This window comes from Calonectris borealis, chromosome 8 (genome assembly GCF_964195595.1).
Source record: "Calonectris borealis chromosome 8, bCalBor7.hap1.2, whole genome shotgun sequence".
NCBI lineage: Eukaryota > Metazoa > Chordata > Aves > Procellariiformes > Procellariidae > Calonectris > Calonectris borealis.
In genome coordinates this window covers 15,547,117-15,567,071 of record NC_134319.1, presented here as the reverse complement: position 1 = coordinate 15,567,071, position 19,955 = coordinate 15,547,117, and the positions used below count along the sequence as shown (strand labels likewise).

At 37.3% G+C, this 19,955-nt stretch overlaps 1 protein-coding gene across 5 annotated transcripts in view; it reads right to left on the bottom strand.

Annotated features, from left to right (window-relative positions):
* ADGRL2 (adhesion G protein-coupled receptor L2) overlaps window positions 1-6,802 on the bottom strand; it is a 128,943-nt gene extending 122,141 nt beyond the window's left edge. For all 5 annotated transcript variants that reach the window (XM_075156122.1, XM_075156125.1, XM_075156126.1 and 2 more), the window contains exon 1: window positions 6,690-6,802. In XM_075156122.1, the coding sequence (XP_075012223.1) occupies window positions 6,690-6,762 (73 nt within the window). In that variant the 5' untranslated portion in view covers window positions 6,763-6,802. The remainder of the gene's footprint in view (window positions 1-6,689) is intronic.
* Window positions 6,803-19,955: the final 13,153 nt, after the last annotated feature.

Genomic DNA, 19,955 nt, shown 5'->3' with positions numbered 1-19,955 from the left:
TTCTTCTAATTTTATACTTGGACAGCATGTAATACAATGAAGTGCTGCTTTAGAGCCATATTATCCAAGTACAAAGTCATACAATAAACAAAAATAGTAATAATCAGAGGGAGCAACTATAAATATTCTTCTAACCAACCAATGTTGATGAGTAAATATGATACTAATTAACCACTATAAAAGGCCAGTCAATTTTTAAGTATCTCTTCCATGAAGGTTACTGTATAAATATATACAACTGCATAACAGCATGTTGGGAGCTCCTATACTATTAAGTGCATTTATGACAAGAGTATGTACGGACAAGCCAAGAACTTCTCCCTGTGAATGGTTTTCTCTCTTCTTCCTCACCTAACACAACCTGGAATGCCATCACAAACACAGAAGCGGGCATATATATGAAACATACATTAGAGCTGTTTGCGTAAGTCCTTCCTCTGTAGTGCTTTCGTCCTGCGTACACTTGCTGCTATTAAGATATCCGTACAACACACAATTAGCATAAAACGTACTACTTTTCTGTACCATTTACTCACAGAGGTAGACCATGAACATCAATGGATCTACTTGCAAGCATAAAACCCATTATGTGCTTGTAGAACTTGGCAACGAATATTAAATCTAAAATCATTATACTTTATGATAATTTTTATAATCTGATCATAAGGACACTAAATGTAATAAGAAAGCCAGTGCTGAGGCATTCACTGGTATCAGATGCTTCAAGCACTTATACTTCCATTTTACACTATGACCTAAAAGGTACAACATAATGAAAGACAATGTTGTTAAAGCTATATAAAAAAAACCTTCTTACTAAGACAAACAGTATTCTTCCATTCGACATAAAACAGAAATGAAAATAATTAAATACTTTTAAAAATACAAGTGTTAATAAAAATAAATGATGTATTTTTCCTTATTTCATAATAGAGTACTAATGAAGCCTATTTGTTTTTTAAAAGACATATAAGCTATTGTGTTCTTGGAAAGGTACCTTACTGTAATAACTAATCTAAAATATATCCAGATTTATATTTAATAAAAGAAAAGCCCCTTAGGCAATGGTGTCAGTGCCGGTTAGCTGAAGGTTAAGTCAATCCCCTCTCATTGCGGTGGTCAGCTGCATGCTCGCCTCGCCCACCAAGACCCACCAAGGTTACAGCAACAAAAGACGGTAAACTGAAGTAATAGCTTAGAGAGCTCTGAAAATATAACATCCGCCCTTAGCACAACATGCTGCGTTTCTACAGTTTTACACGTTACAGTGTTCTTTTGTTCTTCTGAATACAGAGCTCAAGAACATGCACAATTTCCCCTTCATAAAGGAGAGTATTTTTAAGTAACTGAGGAAGAAGACAGCATATTAAAATAGTAATACTATTATTCATCTCATAGTAATTACACATTCATACTTTTTTCTTTGCTTAAATTATAAGACCCTTACATTAACATTTCCTAGCAAATTCTCATATAAATATCAGTACAGTATTTAAAATTATTCTTCCTGCATTCTTCTACATGGTTCTTCTACATGTTAAAACAGTGGTGGTTTTGCTTTTGTTTCAAAAATGTAATCTTACAGCATAGGATCCTGCAGACCTCACTGCTCAGGGAATATACGAAAGGATATTCACTGCCAGCACGTTAAAGAATCTCTGGCTTTTCCAGGCAGTCTGTCAGTCTCTATTACCTGGAAATGCACTTGAAAAGTTTAACAGACATTCTTCTTTAAAAAGAAGTTTGGTCTCACTGTTTAGATCAATTTCCTTTTACAATATATGTTGGGCCTACACCTCCCCCAGAAAAGGAAAAAGAGATGTCCCAGATAAGTATGCACCAGAATACCCCAGTGAAAAATGGCATGCTCTTCCAGGAAAGAAAACAGGACTCAGTGCAGCAGTTGCTTTCTGCAGAAACCCAATTGCTCCCTTCACACAGATATTTTCTTCTGCATAATCTGCATTAACCAATTAAGAAAAAAACATTTGCTAAAGAATCATAAAACACATTAGGTATATATAATAAAAATTAAATAGTATTGGAAGGCTTATTAAGAGACCCTCCAAAGGGCAGGCAATAACTAGCTGGGCTTAGTACACTGGGTGTGCCTACGGATGCTTTGCGACCTCTGTTAAACCAAGTAGTTGCCTACTAACTGTCTGCTTCACAGAGCTCTCGCTGTGATAAATTCCCCAGCTAGAAATTAAATTAGTGCTCCTATTTGCTCTTGCATGATTCCGTAATGGCTTTCACCCCTTGTAGAACTTATATCCGCTAATTAACAGAAGTTGATTTCTTCTCAAGTCCAAGATTTTTTGAATTTTTATCCTGGGCAAAATCCTGCTAATACTTCCTAGTAAATGTGTAGGAAAACCAACGTGCTTCTACAGTTTGTTGAGTACCTGTGTCGTATGCCTTAGACACGCTGAGTGGCTTGACAAGAGGCTGAAGATCTGAAGCAACACACTAAAATAGCAAATACCTTTGTAGTGGCCCAATGTACGTTATCTGTAAATAGTATATCTTTTCTGTAGTAAAAGCACTAACATTGGATGCACACTTAAAACTGCTTCCAATTTAACATTCAGCTCCTTGGCTGGCCTAAGTGGAATTTACAGGAATTTATATTTCTCAGCATAATGTTAATTAAAACATACATTCAGAGGCAAAGACAGGCTGGATTTTTTTTAAAACAACATCAATGCCATTTAGGAAAACAGAATTAAATAGATAATGAAAGCATGATGCTTCTTCCTTTGGACAAAGCACAGATAATAATTCATAATAAAATAAGTTAAAATCTTATTAAACTTTATTAAATTATTTTATTTGGTTAAAATAAAATGTAAGCAAAGAAAATTATTTCAGGGCTTCCCAAGCCCTTGTGCTTCTCAAGCAGCAGAAGAGAATAAAAACAAAAGGCATCTAAAGCGAGTCAAAAAGGTGGCCTTCATAAGCAAGATAAAGCTTAAAATATCAGAACTCGTACAGTCCAAAAACCAATCTTAATCGGAATGTTTAGCTCTGACATCTTTTTTTCATATGCATATTAGTGTATCTGTCTTAACTTGCTTGAAGAGCAACCAATAATATGTATAATAAGCTTTTTACTCTGCTTTGCTATGGAAACAAGGCATGTGTGATCTCACTCTCTGACCTTCCATATTTTCTCAGATAATTTTTAACTTGTGGGATGGTTTGGCCTAATTAGGAAGGGGAAAAAAAAAAGTAAAAAGATAGAGGTGGTGTCAAAAGTAATTCCTTTCCTACAGGTAGGTAAAGGTGAGGGACTCAGCTGCACGGGACCGACAGGAGCATGAACCCACGAGACCAGAGAGCTGGGATGGCGTGGGATGGGGACGGACTCTGGCACAGCCACAGTGGGAGCTCCCACCTCCCCCAGGAAATCAGCCACGGTACGAGGCCAGGCTTCACACAGCTACCTGTGCAACTCCCATTCAAACTATACTTTCCAAGGCAGTTCTTTCAGTCCATCTTTTGTAATAAAATTGTAGTTTTAAAGACAGACCTATAGTAGAATATGCTAGACAAAGGGACAGAAAAATACCTTCCAAAATGACTTTAATATTCAAGCTCATGACTTCAGCTTTTCATTCCTTTTTCCTTCCTCTCACCTTTTCCTTGTTCAGGGCTGCAATGCTTGCTGTTCATGGTAATAACAATATTTTTCAAGCCTCTACACAACAATATTGACATGCTGTTTATCAATGTACCAGCAGTGTATAATAACTTGGTGCGGTTTTCCCTTCAGCTGCCAGCACTCGTCCGTTCCAGGTTCATTTTACCTGAAGGAATGGACTGCTTCAAAAGCAACCCCACCTGAACTGCTCTAGCCAGGAAAAACAAAGCAAAACCAAGACCTTCTTAACTGAAGATATGATTCCTATTTGGACAGGCGACACTAAAATAAAATTGCAGCCTTCATATAACTGTGCCTACTTGCTGATTCCCTGGTGAGTTAAAGTTAAGGCACTGTGAGAGTAATGAAGTCTTTATCTTGATTGGAAAATGCTTCAGTATATGAACAAATGAGTCACTTGTCCACACCCAGGATCTTTTTTTCCCGCTAACTGTACAAAAACATTAAAATATAACAGCAGGGAATTCAGCCAGGTTTCACCTCCCGCACCAACTGCCACATCCTGCATACACACATAAGATTTCTATAAAAAGCCCTAAGTTCCAAGCAAGAGAATTAAAGATTTTCTTATTTCTAGCAAAAGTTAGATGCTCTTATTTTAACCTTTGTTCATGTTCATACTTCCAGGCATGAAGTGCTACTAAAGCACGTTACACTTGGCATCTCTTATTACTGAAGCAGAAGGCAATGTAATCTTGTGAGAAAGTGTAATAATGCGGTATTCATTTTGCTTCTGTGGCTGGAAGCCAACTCTATATTAATATTCATTTCCAGTATACAGAGCCACAATATTTCATTTATTTTAAGAATTTACAATTAATTTGGTATGATTCTGTTATCTGCTCCCAATTTCCTTCCCTGTTTCTTTTAGCTGAAAAAGCAGCTCTTGTATAGACTTTAAAAAAGTAAATTCACAACTGAAGCATCAAAAGATTGCTGCTGGCTACTAAAAGCAAGAAAAACAGGGACAGAACAAAATGAACTTGAAATATTACAGATGACAATGAAAATTAGCTTTCTGCAAATGGCAAAAATTCAATCTGCAGAAGTTCTCAGTTGACTTTTTCCTTTCCAAACTCAGCAGATAAAACACTCTTTGCAGCATGCTGTTTGCTACTGTAACCAAACCAGAGAAAGTAAGTTGCTTGTCTGCTTTTCCTGTTTTCAAATGTTTTTGACCACCACATAGCATTAAACTGCAAGGACTCTCATGAATCTTTGTAAAAGGTACTAGATACAGGGATTTGAAACAATTACAATAACAAATAAAATCCTTAGTATTTTAAAACTTCAGAAAAAACACAAAGATGCCTCTACCCCCTACATCTTTGGTTTCAACTAGTGCAACCACTTTTGCAATGTAAGTGCATTTATAATTAACACAAGTTATTACCAGCCAGTCGTAAGATTTGTAATTCCATTCTCCTAATATGCATTTACCTTCCTTACCTGTGAAAGAGGCTGAAAAGCATTTTACCTTCCAGCTGTTGGCACTTACTTTCCCATAAAAGTGAGATTATACCCAAGTCCAGAGACTCAACAGACACCAAGAGAGCAGTCAGTACGGCAGCTACCAAATCAGAAATCCCACCAATGATAAAACCATCCAAGATCCGCAGTGTGCCGTGGGAAATGCCAGTTTTCTAATATAACCTGGCAATATTTAAGAAAAAAGAGGGGAGGGAAGGGAAACTGACTGTGAAAGCTATTTAAGCGAAATGAGACTTCCCCATGTTCAGAAACCTTCATGAAGACTCCTAGGACGCACTCTCCGATATATGTGTATGTTCACACATACATATGAATAACCTATTTTAGCAAAACTTGCCTGTCAGTACAACACAAGATCCAAGTCTTAGTCTAGAATAAATGCTTAGGAAATTACGCAGTGAACATGGAAGACTGCATACAATATTTAAATTTTTAATCTTGGTTTTTGCCATTTTTGGGGACTAGATCCTTTTTGTTTGTATAGATTTGGGAAAGAAGAGAGGAGGAGGCAGAGCAGCTATCCTGAAGTATCTCTGAAAATTTAGCCTTAAAATTCAAATTATTTTGAAAGGGTAAGGTATGTATCTGCTTTAAAAGATGGTGAGATCACGCCAAAGCAGCCTATATATTATGTACTGATTACTGAATAACGTAAGAAGGCACAGAGGTGCTACATTATTACTAAACCAGTCTTTTCACCTGCAATCTAGTCAAAGTGATTACACCCAGAAATAGCCTCAAGTTCTATACAAATATTTGTAAATAAAAATTCATAAACCATGTTTTCCTGATCATTTGTGTTTCTCTATTATCAATTGAAAGGGCCACAAGAACAGCTGGGGATACAAACTAACTGGATAAAACAGAGTTTATGAAGAAAAACAGATAAAGAATAGATGATACAACTTTTTTTAAAAAGCTTTTTCCTTCCTCATATCTTTAATTTAAGAGCTATTTTAACCACATTTGATAGCATGAAGTATTTTTCCCTTTTTTTTAAAAAGCAAAAATATTTTTAAGTAGATGCTATTCCTGTATGCACTTCGAGTTTTATTTCCTGAAATTTAACTTGCATAGTACTACTCTTATTGAAGTGTTTGCCATTTTATTTTCAGCCAGCCAAATTAGAAAAGTAAAACAGGTATTTCATTTGCACTGTTTAGCTATTTTATAATCACATTTAACATATACATTGCTTCTAAATAGTTGCGCAATGAGAACAGAAAAAACGAAGAATAAACAGGAAGTGTCCAAAAATAAGGACAAGTACCAACCAAGGATATTAATACTGTCACTTCAGTTGCCTGAACACAGCATTTCAGTTTTAATATACCACAGTGTATCAAAACCAAAAAAATTATTTTCTTTTTTCATTAAAAATGAGAATAATTTGAATCTTATAAATTAAACCTAGAACATGCTACAGATACTTATAGTTTGACATCCTCAAACTTCAAGTCATCTAACAGAAATTAATTGTACAGATCATTCTTCTCATCTGCAAACTCAAGTGAAAAAATAAACTAAAGCTTACCTTCAGTACACTGCAGGAAGCTGATAATAAGCAGAAACCAAAAACTTTGCATTCTGCAGCCCGAAGACACCATTATTGATCCCTGTAAGAATTTTCTTTGTATTCCTTAATGAATCCAGTTATAAAAGCCCAGCATCATCGAAACCAGTGGTGTGCATTATTCATCTTCATACCTGGAAAAGCAGAGGATTTGGAAGAAAAAAATCCATCAATAGCTGAACACCAATAATTTGGAATACCAAACTCTACTTGACATGAAGACAGAAATTTTTAATAAAAACTGACAGTACACCTGTACTGTAGCTGGGAATCTGGCAGGTTTGTGGGATGTAATCTCTCAAGGTCAGTGATCATTAAACAGAATGCCAAATAATGATACATGTTAAAATTGAAAGTACGAATGTGACTGATGTACTTGTACTAGACACATGGAAAAAAAAAAGAGAACATTTTCTCTGAACATAAGAAATTGGATTTGCAGATGACTAGGCTAAGCCTTTCCCACTCCCCAAATCTGACACAACCTGCATTTCTCTACCTCAAAGAACAACAATAAAATTAAATCTAGGGCACTGCCATATTTCTTAGCGATTCGAAACATGGAGTGGCTGAGAACAACGGAGCAACTCTGCTCAACAGTAAGGCTCTGCAGGTCTCCTCCCTGCCACGGCTCTGGCGTTCCCTGCGTGCTACACACATAGGTCACTCTCCTTGGATGAGAAACCCTAACAGCAACTTTGCCGACAAAATACGCTGTTTGGTATTTTGTTGGAGGCCTCTTCATATGACTCTGCAGTTTGCTGCATTTCTACCCAATAAACGCCTTCAGAGAAAAGGGAATAAACGTAACGGATGAGACTCTCCTGTCCTTAGGCTCTGACGAGATTTGTCTCCGACTGAGAAATATGAACCGAACTGCTCCTGTAAACGATGTACCAAAGGAAGAATTCTTAAAGCTATCATTTGCATTTGAAAAATATAATTATGGTGATAGGGTGCAGTTGCTGTGATAGAAGATTTGACAGCAGAGTGCTCCCTTTCACTAATGACTTCATTCGCTCACCAGCCAAGGGAGTAACTACATACTTCCTCTTCCATATCTCACTGTACAAAGCTAGATGCTTCAGCCTCGACTATTAGAGTTTGGGAAGCTACAGAAAAATTAACATCCATATAAAAATAAATTATTTTTAACTACAAAGCTGGCTCTATGTATTACAGAGATGTGAAACAACTCTGGAAGAATGTCTCTCTGAACATTGCAGCAATTATAGATCCAAAGAGCCAAGTCTGGTGCCACATTGGCTTGGTCTCTCCAAGACCAATGGACAGGACTGCGTGGATGTATTCCTGAGGTACTTGAGATTAACGTTACTTGAAAAACATATAACGATGACTATGTAAAAATTTAAGTGGCAGGATCCAGGGGCCACTTATGAGTCTTACGAGTACTGGGGCATGTTGAGGGCTTTAAAAATACATTCACCCTCTTGGCAAGGAGAACCGGAAAGGATGAAGAGCACAAAATGCCAGACAAAGAAATTCTATGAACTGCAGATTATTTTCAGAAGTAGGCAGTGTATGTTAGTCAATGTTAATATTAATCAATGATAAGTTTGTTCCCTGAGCACACAGACAGCAACAAGACTGACACTCACTTTTTTCCCCCAAGGAGCGGAAGACAGGAATTAACAAAACATTATGAACAATTTCTCTGGCTCTCAATGAAGGCAATGTGACTGTGGCAGAACAGGAGATTATTAAATAGCCAAGTAGGCTTCTTTACTTGGCTCCTCTTTAAGAGGAGTGATGCCCCTTCAGTGTAGGCATCCCTCTCACACAACACAAGCGTGCTTGTGACTTCTCACACAGGGAAATGAAAGAGAACTGACATCTGAGGCCGACTGATTTTATGTTTATTTATACATAAAACCAAACGCTTTTTCCAATTTCCAACTACAGACAGGTGCTCTTCAATCACAGGCACTTTTATCCGCACATATTTCAACAAAGAGCATGCAATAGCAAATGGAGTGCTTCAGTGCAGGACAGCCAGAGCGTGGCTCTCCTTGGCACAGACCCATGTGCCTAGAGGTAAAAGATGTGCCCTCAATTTAGATGGTGATACACCAGCTGCTACAGGACAACCCAGAAGCAGTTACGAAGAGACAGTCATATTGTATCCCTAGATCTTTCATACTGGGCTGTGTTTTGCAACTAAAAAAAAAAAAATATCTAAAAATCCACAAAGGATGCACTGTATTCAGCAGAAATTACAATTGCAAAGGAGCTCCTGCTGAGCAAAGAAGAAGAAATTGCCACCATGATATATCCAAAAAAACCCCTGGAGATAGTTCAGCTAAAAGCTTGGGAAGAGCTTGGATTAATTTTTTACCTGTAGCACCCAAAGGAAAAATCATAAAACTATTTCACAGACACCACAGACTAATCAGCATAATTTCAGTAAGCAATCAGAATAATCCAAGAGAATAGATGAAGAACAATAATGGCTAAAAGTGAAATTAAGTCAGCCTTCTGATTGTTCCCAGTCTGTCCAGAAGATTTTTACTTCCTGAGTCTCAAGTTTTATCATTATTTCCATAACATATCACTGCACACCCAGATTTTGAGACATCTTCCTTCACCTTCAAATGGATAGTGACATACCTGTGCTTTACCATCGTCAAACTCATCGCTTCCTTGCGGGCTTTTTTTAAATTGGAGGGGGGTGGAAAGGGTTGTGTTAAAAACAAAAACAATAATCAAAGCACCACTTGTGGTACCCAACATCTCTCTAGGAAATAGAGGCAAAATTTATGGCAGAGACTTTTTTTTTAAAAATCAAAAAAGAATTCCTGACCTTGTAAACTGACTTATTTTAACTATTTTAATAAGAAACCACAGTTTCTGAAAGGATATTGATGTTTTTGTGATACCAAAACCAGCAGAAACTATTCAACTAAGAGTAAATGCAAAATATTTTAAGGACAAATTTAAGTGCTTTGTGCAACATATTGTTCTCTATAGATTGCTGTAGCCTACAGACATAGAATTTAACTCAGTGTGCTGCTGCAAAAAGAAATCAAAATAAACTAACCAGCTCCTACCAGATTATCAGTAACACATGTTTTTCTAAAAAAGAAAAAATTAAGCAGTGTTTGAAAACTGATGCAATAGGGTTTGGTTTTGCTTCTTTCTTTTCTTTCGAATAAAAATTAACAGCTTCATAGCAAACAATTTTTAATGCAACCTATATATTTGAGAAACTCTGTGTGGCCCCAAGTAAAAGAACAGTGCAGTTCTGAACCAACTACTCATCAGCATAACAAAAGCTAATCCTGAAAAAGGTACCCAGACATGAGCTGGAGCCAGAGAGCACTCCGGCTATAGACACTGCCGTCAGTCGCGTCCTTCTGACCATCCATCTATCAGCGATACGGAGACTGTCAGCGGCATCTCACAACAACAACAAATCCCAAGTCAAACAAGTAGGACCAGTAAAAGACATATTAAGTTACTTCTTTGTAAACAGAAAAAGGAGACCACGGCAAGCAGCTGTCCTGCGCAAATAACTTATTTCCCCTCAGACCTTAATAAACCTTTTCACTGACTCGGACCACGGACTGCTTGGCTTGTGGGTGGGGCGGAGAGAAACTCCCTAGAGCAAAAGGTTACTTGAATTTCAGAGTGCAATAAAAGCTGCCCAGAAAATTTCAGTTGTAACTTAAATCCCTACCTCTGGGCCATACTGCAGTCTCTCGTAGGAAAAAATCCCCACCAAACTCTGCTGCAAACAAAGCAGATCACCTTGTTAAGTTTCTTCGCATACGTGCTGTTAAAGAAAACTAGATCAGTATTGGAAACATTAATGTTCAAACCTGTACCCTGCAAAGGTATTGGGCATCTCTTCGTACTGTATTCATAAGCTGTGCTCCAAGTCCCAAATATCTCAGTGACCCTGCCTTGCTTGTTCTTCTGTACTTCTGAAACTTCTTACAGACGGAACACAACCGCTGCAGAATACGTGCCACTCTTGGCCATCCCTCTCCCCACCACCTTTCTCAAGAGCACCCCAGAGATAAGAGAAAGCTGCTCCAAGTATGCTCCTTGAAATACTTTCATCTTTGATGAGAAAGACCTCTAAAGGACTGCCGCGTCCCAACTATACTCTATTTAACCTTCCCAAGGTTTTATTTTCAACAGCCAAAAAAGAGTCTTTTAAGAGCTTCCGGACAACTGACACAGCACGCTCAAGAGCTGCCTTTTCCCTCCTGTTCCATCCAGCTTTTCAGGCAATTAAGATAGAGGGGAATGCAGAGCTCTTTCCAGCTAAGCAAGAATGTTTTTCTTTAGCTGAAAGTCTTTCAGACTAACACTCATGTATTTTATAATATAATGCTTCATTTTCCAAATCATCTTAGAAACACTGCGAAGCACTTGCAACCTCAGTCAAGCTTTAACTTCCCTATTACAGAAATAAAAATTACACTAGCCTTACAGGCGATGAGGCACAGAGAGGTAAGGAACATCACCCATAGATGCACAGCTCGTACGAGCCGAGGAACTAGCAGAACCCAGGCAATCCTATAAATCCTCTATGACCTACCTTGCCACACGTGCAGCACCCCCACTGCCTTTCATAACCCAGTTTATGAAACGAAGTAATTCTGTAATATATCTGAGACACTCTGCAGAGGAAAGGAGGGGGAAGAGGAGGCAAGCGTGAGTAGATATATATTCATACAATATAATAGACTACTTAGTCTCCTGAGAAATCATGTGTCCATGTGCCTTCGCATCATGAGGCCTTCCCAATGTAAAAAAAAAAAAAAAAAGTTAAACTTCCTATAATCTGTAACGTAAGAATTTAATTAGTGCAGTGTGATTAGTAAAATTGTCTAAGCCATATTAGTAAAATACTAGAATCAGAGTAATACTGTTTATGATCCAAGAGCTACAGTTTTACACATATTTGCAATAAGACCCAGCTCTAGTTTTCAACATTCAACATTATCTTCAGATGCATTCAATATGAGTTATTCCTAAGTCTTCAACATGGTTATGCAAAAATTGACTTACATCAATAACTTTGCATTAGTGCTACAGTACCAGATTGTAGAAAATCTTCAAAGTTACGAGATCTTACAGAAAAAAAAATAAAGACAAGCAAGACCCCATGCTGGTTTACTTAGCGTCCTTCTACTACCTATGGTAAACAATCAATGCCTGATCTGTTCCCATTAAACAAGTTGCATATTGCAAGAAGAAAGGAAATGCTAACTCTGCTCTGTCTAAAATTGGGTAACAAAGACTCATTTTCCATTAAAAGCAATTCAATGCTTAAAATGTACCAGAGTGTCTTATCTTCAATTCTGTATTCAACAGTCCCTATTAATTGTCATCTTGAACACTGGATTTCTAACCCAAAACATCTCTTTCCAAGTTGTGTGGTAGGAATACAGTATCAGAGAAGGGAATGATACAGTAAGAACAAGACTTGACCAAGATCATCCAGTCTTGCAACAAAAAAAATGACTTCAATGCATTCAGCTGTGTTGTGCTCTGAAGTGACATACCCATGCCTGAGGAACGTCTGAAATAGTGTGCCAGGACCGTGCACCCTAAATTTAGAATGACCACAGAAATGCCCACCTCACACCAGCCTGGGTTCCCAGCTCATCAGTGCAGCAGATCATTCAAAATACCAAATCTACCTATGCAAGACATGACACTGAGCAGTGCACTGACACTATTTTAACAGTGCAACATCACAATTTAGTCCGTCAGTCCACAGAAGCTCAGTGGTCTACTGCAATCATTCACAGAGAAAATAAATAGGATTTAAGAGGAAAAGACGAAGATTTTCCTTTCTCATCAGCACTCCAGTTCGGCTTGGCCTCACTCTTGTGTTTTACAGACACGTTACACAGTGCTCCATTCCTGACAAGCCAGCTTTGCCCCTTCTTGTTAACACAGGATAAAGCCTGGACACTCTAGGGAGTTTTCATTCAATAAGCCAGCAAAGTAAACCTTTGCTAGCGCTAATAAGAATGGCTTTTTTTTGGCTCCAGGCACTCTCCTTTTGCCAAGTCTGAATTTCTCTTTTTGCCTTTGCTAAATGCTCAGAATCAAGGGGGGGAGGATGGGGGTGTCACTCAATCCTCATTGCAAATTCCCTGTATTTCACCTGAACCGGCACCGTGCCGCTACATCAGACCACCTCCTCTCGAACAGTGCAGGTAAAACCTTTTTAACACTTCTGCCCTCTGGGGCACCACATCTTCCCGGGGTCTCAAAGATAAATCCCCAGCATCCAAAGAAAAGGAGAGGGAAAGGGATGCTGTAAGTCAATTACAACCATTATCGGCTGTAATATCTTAGTTTCACGCTGAGCATATTAAATATGCTGATCACTTTGGACACCAGAGGCACAGTCTGAGGCTGTTTGCCACTCTCGTCACTAAACTGCAAAACAAATAGCTCTCATTTTCAGACCTACGTAGGACAGATTTTATGAACATCAAAAATAAACAAGAAAATAATGAATAACTATAAAAAACACCAAGAACCATATGACAAACCAAAAAAAGCAATCGTAACAGCTGAAGAAAATTCAAAGGCTTTTCAAACTTCTCACAGAAGAAAAATCCTCAAAATAATCTATTTATATTAGAAGATATCATTCCTTTCCCTCGGAAAAAAAAAATCACTAGACTAACATCAACCAAAGACAGTGCAGTCTTGTAAGACAGTAAACTGCTTGTTGACAGCCTTGACAAGGCTTTGCAAAGGCCCATATTTCTCAAAGCTGTTATGCCACTTAGCTGATCTCTTTTTTTTCCTCCCATCCAGTGTTTTTCACAGCCAAGAACTTGTTTGAGGTGGAAGTAGACTGAAAAACAAAACAAACAGAGAAGTCCTGGGACTGTGGTCAGACATGTTCGTACCTGTGCAGTGACGTGGTGCTTCTCGAGCTGACTGCAAGGATTTCAACGCACCCGATCTGCTTCATGACCGCTCAACACTGGGCTTAAGCAGGGAAATGAGTTCAGATATGCCTTTCACAGCTTACACGCTTAAGTAAAGACAACCTCATTAGACCAGCATAGAGTCACCAGCAAAACTCCCAGGAGCTACTAACTTCCCAAATAAAATCAAATTACAGGCAAGAGCAGACAAGAACACATTTTTACCCATGCATTTACAGCACTTTTAGCCATGCTGTAACTGGGTTAATGGGGGCTGTATAGCTCCAATACACTGGACCTGCAACCGAACCATGGTCGGGGACGGCTGTGCTGCAGCCTCGGCATCTGGTATTCACGCACAAACCTCAGTTTGGTAGCACCAATCCCCTGGAAACTACGGCACTGAAGACTTCTTTTCCAGGCACATGCCAAGGAATATTATCAAAAAGATTCATGAAGGTGCTGTGATAGCATCCATTTTAAAGCATCCCATTTTCTATCAGTTGTATTTAAGATCAGTATATGTGGTCTGTATTCAATATAAATTACACGGTTCAAGTTTCAAGAACAAGCTTGTGTGGGCAGCAAAGTCACTTTTGATTATTTTTAAAAATTCTATCAAAAACCTTTGCTGTTACCAGAGAAATTCCAACTCTTTAAAAAGTAACTGAAAAACATTTATCATTTAAAAAAAATCAGGAGCAGGAGGCACATACGTATACACACAATGTGTATATGTGTAATTTGTGGCATACCTTTTGCTTAGAGAGGAATATGGTTCTACTGTTAACATCTGTGAGACCATGGCCTAATCATTGTGCAGTGAAATATGAAACAAAATCAATGGTGGCACGTAAGATGTAATCTCTACTGCGTTTGGCTCACTGCACTGAATCCTTGACTCATAAATCATTGTTACTAGCCATTCAGTGAATCAATATTCAGATTCCCTCTTGGTCTATACATATGACCACTAAATGAAATAATAATGACCAAAATCTGTCATATATTAGGTTATCAATATTACCAAAAGGGATTTCTTGGGAGCAAGGAGGTAATCTAGGATAAAATATATCAGATGAGCATGCAAAGAAATGTGAAAAACCTGTGACTATAGAGACAGCAGAACAAAGGTGTTTTTAAATACCTCTTCTTCCATCATATCCTCAAGTATTAAAGTTTATCATAGCATCACAATAATGCATTTTATGAAAGACCATTTCAATAATGCATGCTTTTAATTATGTTTTAAAACACACTGTACTTAAGCATTTTTCTTTTTCTTCTTTCAAATAACCCCTTCTTACATCATTACTAGTTTTGTTTCTTTTCTCTGAAGCACAATTAATATTACAGTGATCAGACAGTAGTATTTTCTTACCAGCAGTCTGTCAGGAAATTCAGAAGACCACATTTTAGTTCCGCTAAAAACCGCCACTACCAAACAAACTTCTAAGAGTAATTCCATAAAGCTGTATTTTCCAAACCATTCACAAACCATTTAGTTATTAAAAGGTAGTGGGTGACCTCTTGCAGAGAAACCTGGGAAGTGCTGTGTGCTACCATCCCATAGTCGGCCACGAGCCACATCAAAATTTGTCATTTTGACAACAGAAGAAGGGAAGAAATGATGGGGACCTCAAATATGTCACCTTTGAAAGAATAATCAACGAAGAATGGTCTTTAACCGCTTTCTAAGCACACAAGAGATTCTCCAGGCAAGTATGACTTACAGGTAGAAACTTCACTGAATTTACATAACCCTGTGGAGGACTTCTGCCTGTACAAAACTAAGTACAAAAAAAGAAGCACACATTGACAGAAGACACATCTTTCAGGTTCACCAATTTTGCATACCAGTAGCACTCAGAAGTAGAAGGCTGAAAACTCAAAAATCATGAAATAATCAACAAACTCTCATTTTTCTTCCCTTGTAATTGGCTTTTCTCATACACACATTCATGGTGAAAACAAGAACTCAAGGGTGAGAAGCCATGTATGACAGTACTGCACAGACAGCACTAACTCTCTTCCTTGTGCCTGCACACAAATATACGACCGAATTACATAACTATTGCTCGCACATCAAGAATGCATGAAACATATGCAATAAATGTGGCAAATAAATCTTCAGTAACTATTCAGAAAGGGCCTGATTCTGCAATGAAATTAAGAATTCTCTTCTGTTACTGGATGATGGGCTCTGTAAAGATGTGCGAGTTGACTAGGCATCTAATGGTGCAACTATAGCTAAGAGTATTTTCTTGTACAATTTAATAAGCAATGAACGTTCAGATGACTATTCTTAACTGTGCAAGGCAGCTGAATGACTACCCGTCATCCATCGGAGCTGTACCACTCCTTTAATTGGGCTTTCTTATTTATTCAAGCTATAATAGAAAAATAGAAAACTATTTCAGTTCATTTTTTATTCCTTTTGTAGAAAGGCTAAGTTGGAAAACTATAATGATTACATTTGGAGAAGTTATGAGCAAAAAGACTCTAAATTGTAATTCAACAGAAAGGTTCCTTCTACTTGCATGTACCACTATTTAAAACTCTTCTCCCTAGCATCTTATGTAGTATTTTCTCTTCCTTTGGGGGGAGAAGAAAGAGAAAAAAAAAAAGATGTATTTTGGAAACAGTGACGGCCTTTCCCATGCACTGTGAAAAGGGAAGTGTGAAGTGATACCTTCTATTAAACAAAATGGAATATGGGTTATCTCCAGCACTGCCACGCCAGCCACAGTGAGCACTTGAGGACAAAGTATCTCTAAATCGCTTTCACTCGGAGAATTTTAAAAAAGAATTAATACTTTTTAAAGTATTGAAAAGAATGAACACTTTTCATTGGAGTGACTGAAAACACTGTATTTCCCATACATTTTGTTTTTTTTTTTAAATCATCCATACAGCACAGATGAAATTTAAGATACATTTTTAACACATTTTTAGCACCAACATGACCTCTGACGTTCTGTGGTTTCACCAAGCAGACCAAGAACTCTGTGTCATGCATTTACAATTTCTTTTAAATAATATAGGTCTTAGTAGCTCAATGTGACAATGACACCATTACTTTGGAAAATATCGTATTTTTCTTTAATTAGGTTATGTTATGATTTTAAATGATAATTTATTTGCCCTTTCACAATTACAAATACTTAATGGCCTTTATTTTGTATTCTTTTACCAGAAATCAAAGATAATTTTTTTTTTTATAAAAAAACCTGCTCTTCGTATGTTCTGCTGCGGTTCATGAACTGTATGTGCAACTAAAAAGAAAAAAAAATAAGTCTACATTTGTCTATCAACAATATTTATAAGTGAACAGAGTGGAAAGATTACAAAATTTTAATAAGAACATTATATTATAGAAGTAATAATCTAGGTGTTTTACTGGGAATTGAAGTGGATTACCATAAATGAAATTTTAAATGTCCTTTCCATTTTATAGATAACACAAAATGACTCTTTTCATGTCTCCAGCGATAAGGATACATGTGCCACATTTAAATAGTGCCTTCACCCTATCCAACCCTGCTCATGAATTAATAATTTAGTGACATTAATACAAGAAGATAAATGATAAAGAGGTTACAGCACAAGGGCCAACGGTACACATATACTTCTTTTAGAACAGCTAATACCTCTGTGCCAATTACAGTTAGAACTTTTTAACAGTTTTCAATGGCATTTTTACAATCTAAATAGCAGCTTATGCACACACAATTTCACACAACTCAAGCTTAATAAATCTCCTGCTGCTACCAAACAATCATTCTGGGGGATTAAAGTGCAACATCTGCTAACATTAATAAGCATTTTACATAGCAATATGTATAAAAGCAGTTGCTATCAGTCTTCTGAAAAAGCTTCTAGACTGGTTTGGCATAAATTATACCTTTATTGTTCAACTGGTAACTTTAGCTTACGGCAACAATAAGGTAGCTATATTGCTATATAGCAGGAAAAACCAACAAAATTATATACTGACTGCAATTATCATTTGTAGTGGAACAATTTTCAAAATACTTGAAAAATAAAAAATGTGTGTATGCAAAGCATTTCAGGTAAGAACCTGGTAAAGTCCCACAATTCCAATACTTAGAAGAAACTGAAGCTACCAATCTGTTTGCAAGAGACAATTTCTCTCCTAATAGCAGTTACAGCTTTCTAACCCACCTTGGGCTATTTTATTTTTTATTTGTATTTCTACCAAAGCAGAATCTACTGTGAAAGAATACGTGCCTTTCCAAGGCATAAAATAAATATCAAGGGTTTTATTTAATTACGAATTCCAGCATACATTTTTAGGTAGAATTTGGCAAATGAGCGTGCTTTGGAGTCGAGAGACGTGTAACATCAGCTTGAGCCAAGAACACAGTTGGCAAACACGGCACAAAGTTTTACGCACAGCCCTGCCAATGCAACTCAAGCCCTGCAGTTCAGCCGTGGACAGCTGAATGCCAGAGCCTGCCAATCACCCCTTCTCTGTAGTGAATAAAACAAAGTCATATTCTGGCTGGTGTGACCGTCTTATTGTAAAGCAGTTTGCAATTTTTAAACACATGGAGAGGTAAAGCATTTCAGGCTCTTACTTCGTAAGCCCTACAATCTCAGTATTTTTTAGAATCGGAAAAGAATCAAGAGTCAAGATTGCAATAATAGATATCGTAACACTTATAATACCTTTGTATAGCGCTCCAAGATAATTTTGTTGTGTGGACACAAGGAAGCCAGTATCTACAAGCTCATTTCTTTTTTTTATGCAAAAAGAAATTGTATCAAAAATATCCAGAGAGATAACAGAACAGCAAACTGGATCAAATAAGTATGTAGAAAATATTTAATCTACTCTTTTTTTTTAATGAGCAATTAATTTTCCATTATGAAATGCTTAAACATGATTGTTTTAACATTATTTTTGAAGTCAAAACACTGCTTTAAAAATTACTATTATCATATTCTCCTGACATCTCCTATATTCTTATCTGACATGTTATAAGAGAGATGATGAAAATCAAAGGAGTAAGATAATAAAAGATACCAGCAATGCCAGTGCTTGACAGCTAACACTCAGGACCTTTTGATGCTATCAGGCTTTAAAGTACCTGGAACTGGGGCCGAAGCCCGGCTTACCCGAGAAAAACCAGTCATTTAAGGACAGAAGGAAAAAGCTTAAAACAAAAGGCAAGTAAATTTAGTATCTACTTTTTCCTCAGACTGATGGTTTCTTTAGGCTGAAGTCTGCACCTGCAATTCCCACACATATTTCCAAGATCGGAATCACTGTCGCCGGAGGAGGCACACGGGGATTAAGAGCCCAGATGCCTCAGTGCCACAAACAGTCTTTCTTAAATACAGCTTGAATTTTAGATTACCATTTTAAAATAAAATTTTTTGACGTTACTGTGCACTGCCTGTAAAAACACAGCTTTATATAAAAGTGACAAATTCTTACTTTTTTCGTTTTAGAACAGAGAAACACGATATTGGCACACGACTTTGTTTTCAGGTTGTTCCTCTACCCGCACTCTAATTCTCACATCAGACACATCCCCTGCCATGTGCTAGCCTTACATGTTCTTGAAGATTTACTGCTGCTGTAGTATTCTCATGGCTATTTCAAATCCAGGTCACAACTTTCCACAGTTACTCAGATTAACATTTGCAATTTAATCTATTTTAACACAAGAATCCAACAGCGCTGAGACGAAAACGAGGTGACTTTTTTGCTCAAAGATGACTGAATATTAAATATGAAATTTAACAGGTTTTAATCATAACAGTTTGTAAACAGTGTAATATATATGTCTGCTCTAATTTAGTAAGATGGAATTCTCACATAACACTCATCAAACTGAGCACAAAAAAATTGTTCTGGCATTTCACTAAATTAAAATCTTCAGTCCCCACAGCAAGAATGCACAAATTTAGATTTTATTAATACCTTAAATCAAACTCACTTTTATGAAAGGCAATTTACAAGTCATCTTCTCTTGCGACAGCAAAGAACAGAATGGGGTCTTAAGCATATTTTCACAGACACTTTGATGCTAGTCTAACCTTTTGGTCCGATTGCCGTTTTTAACAAAAATAGCATTTTCTTTGAAACCCAGCAAACTCTTGTTTTCATGAATATAGTTTTAAGCCTTCAGTGACAGAGTGGCTGACAGCTCAACAGATAGAAGGTAAATTTAAGAGTTGTCCCTGTTTAAAAGACGCAGGCTGCTTCACCAGCTTCTCATTCAGCAATCTGAAAATCTCCAAATTTAATCTAGATCACTGTATTTCA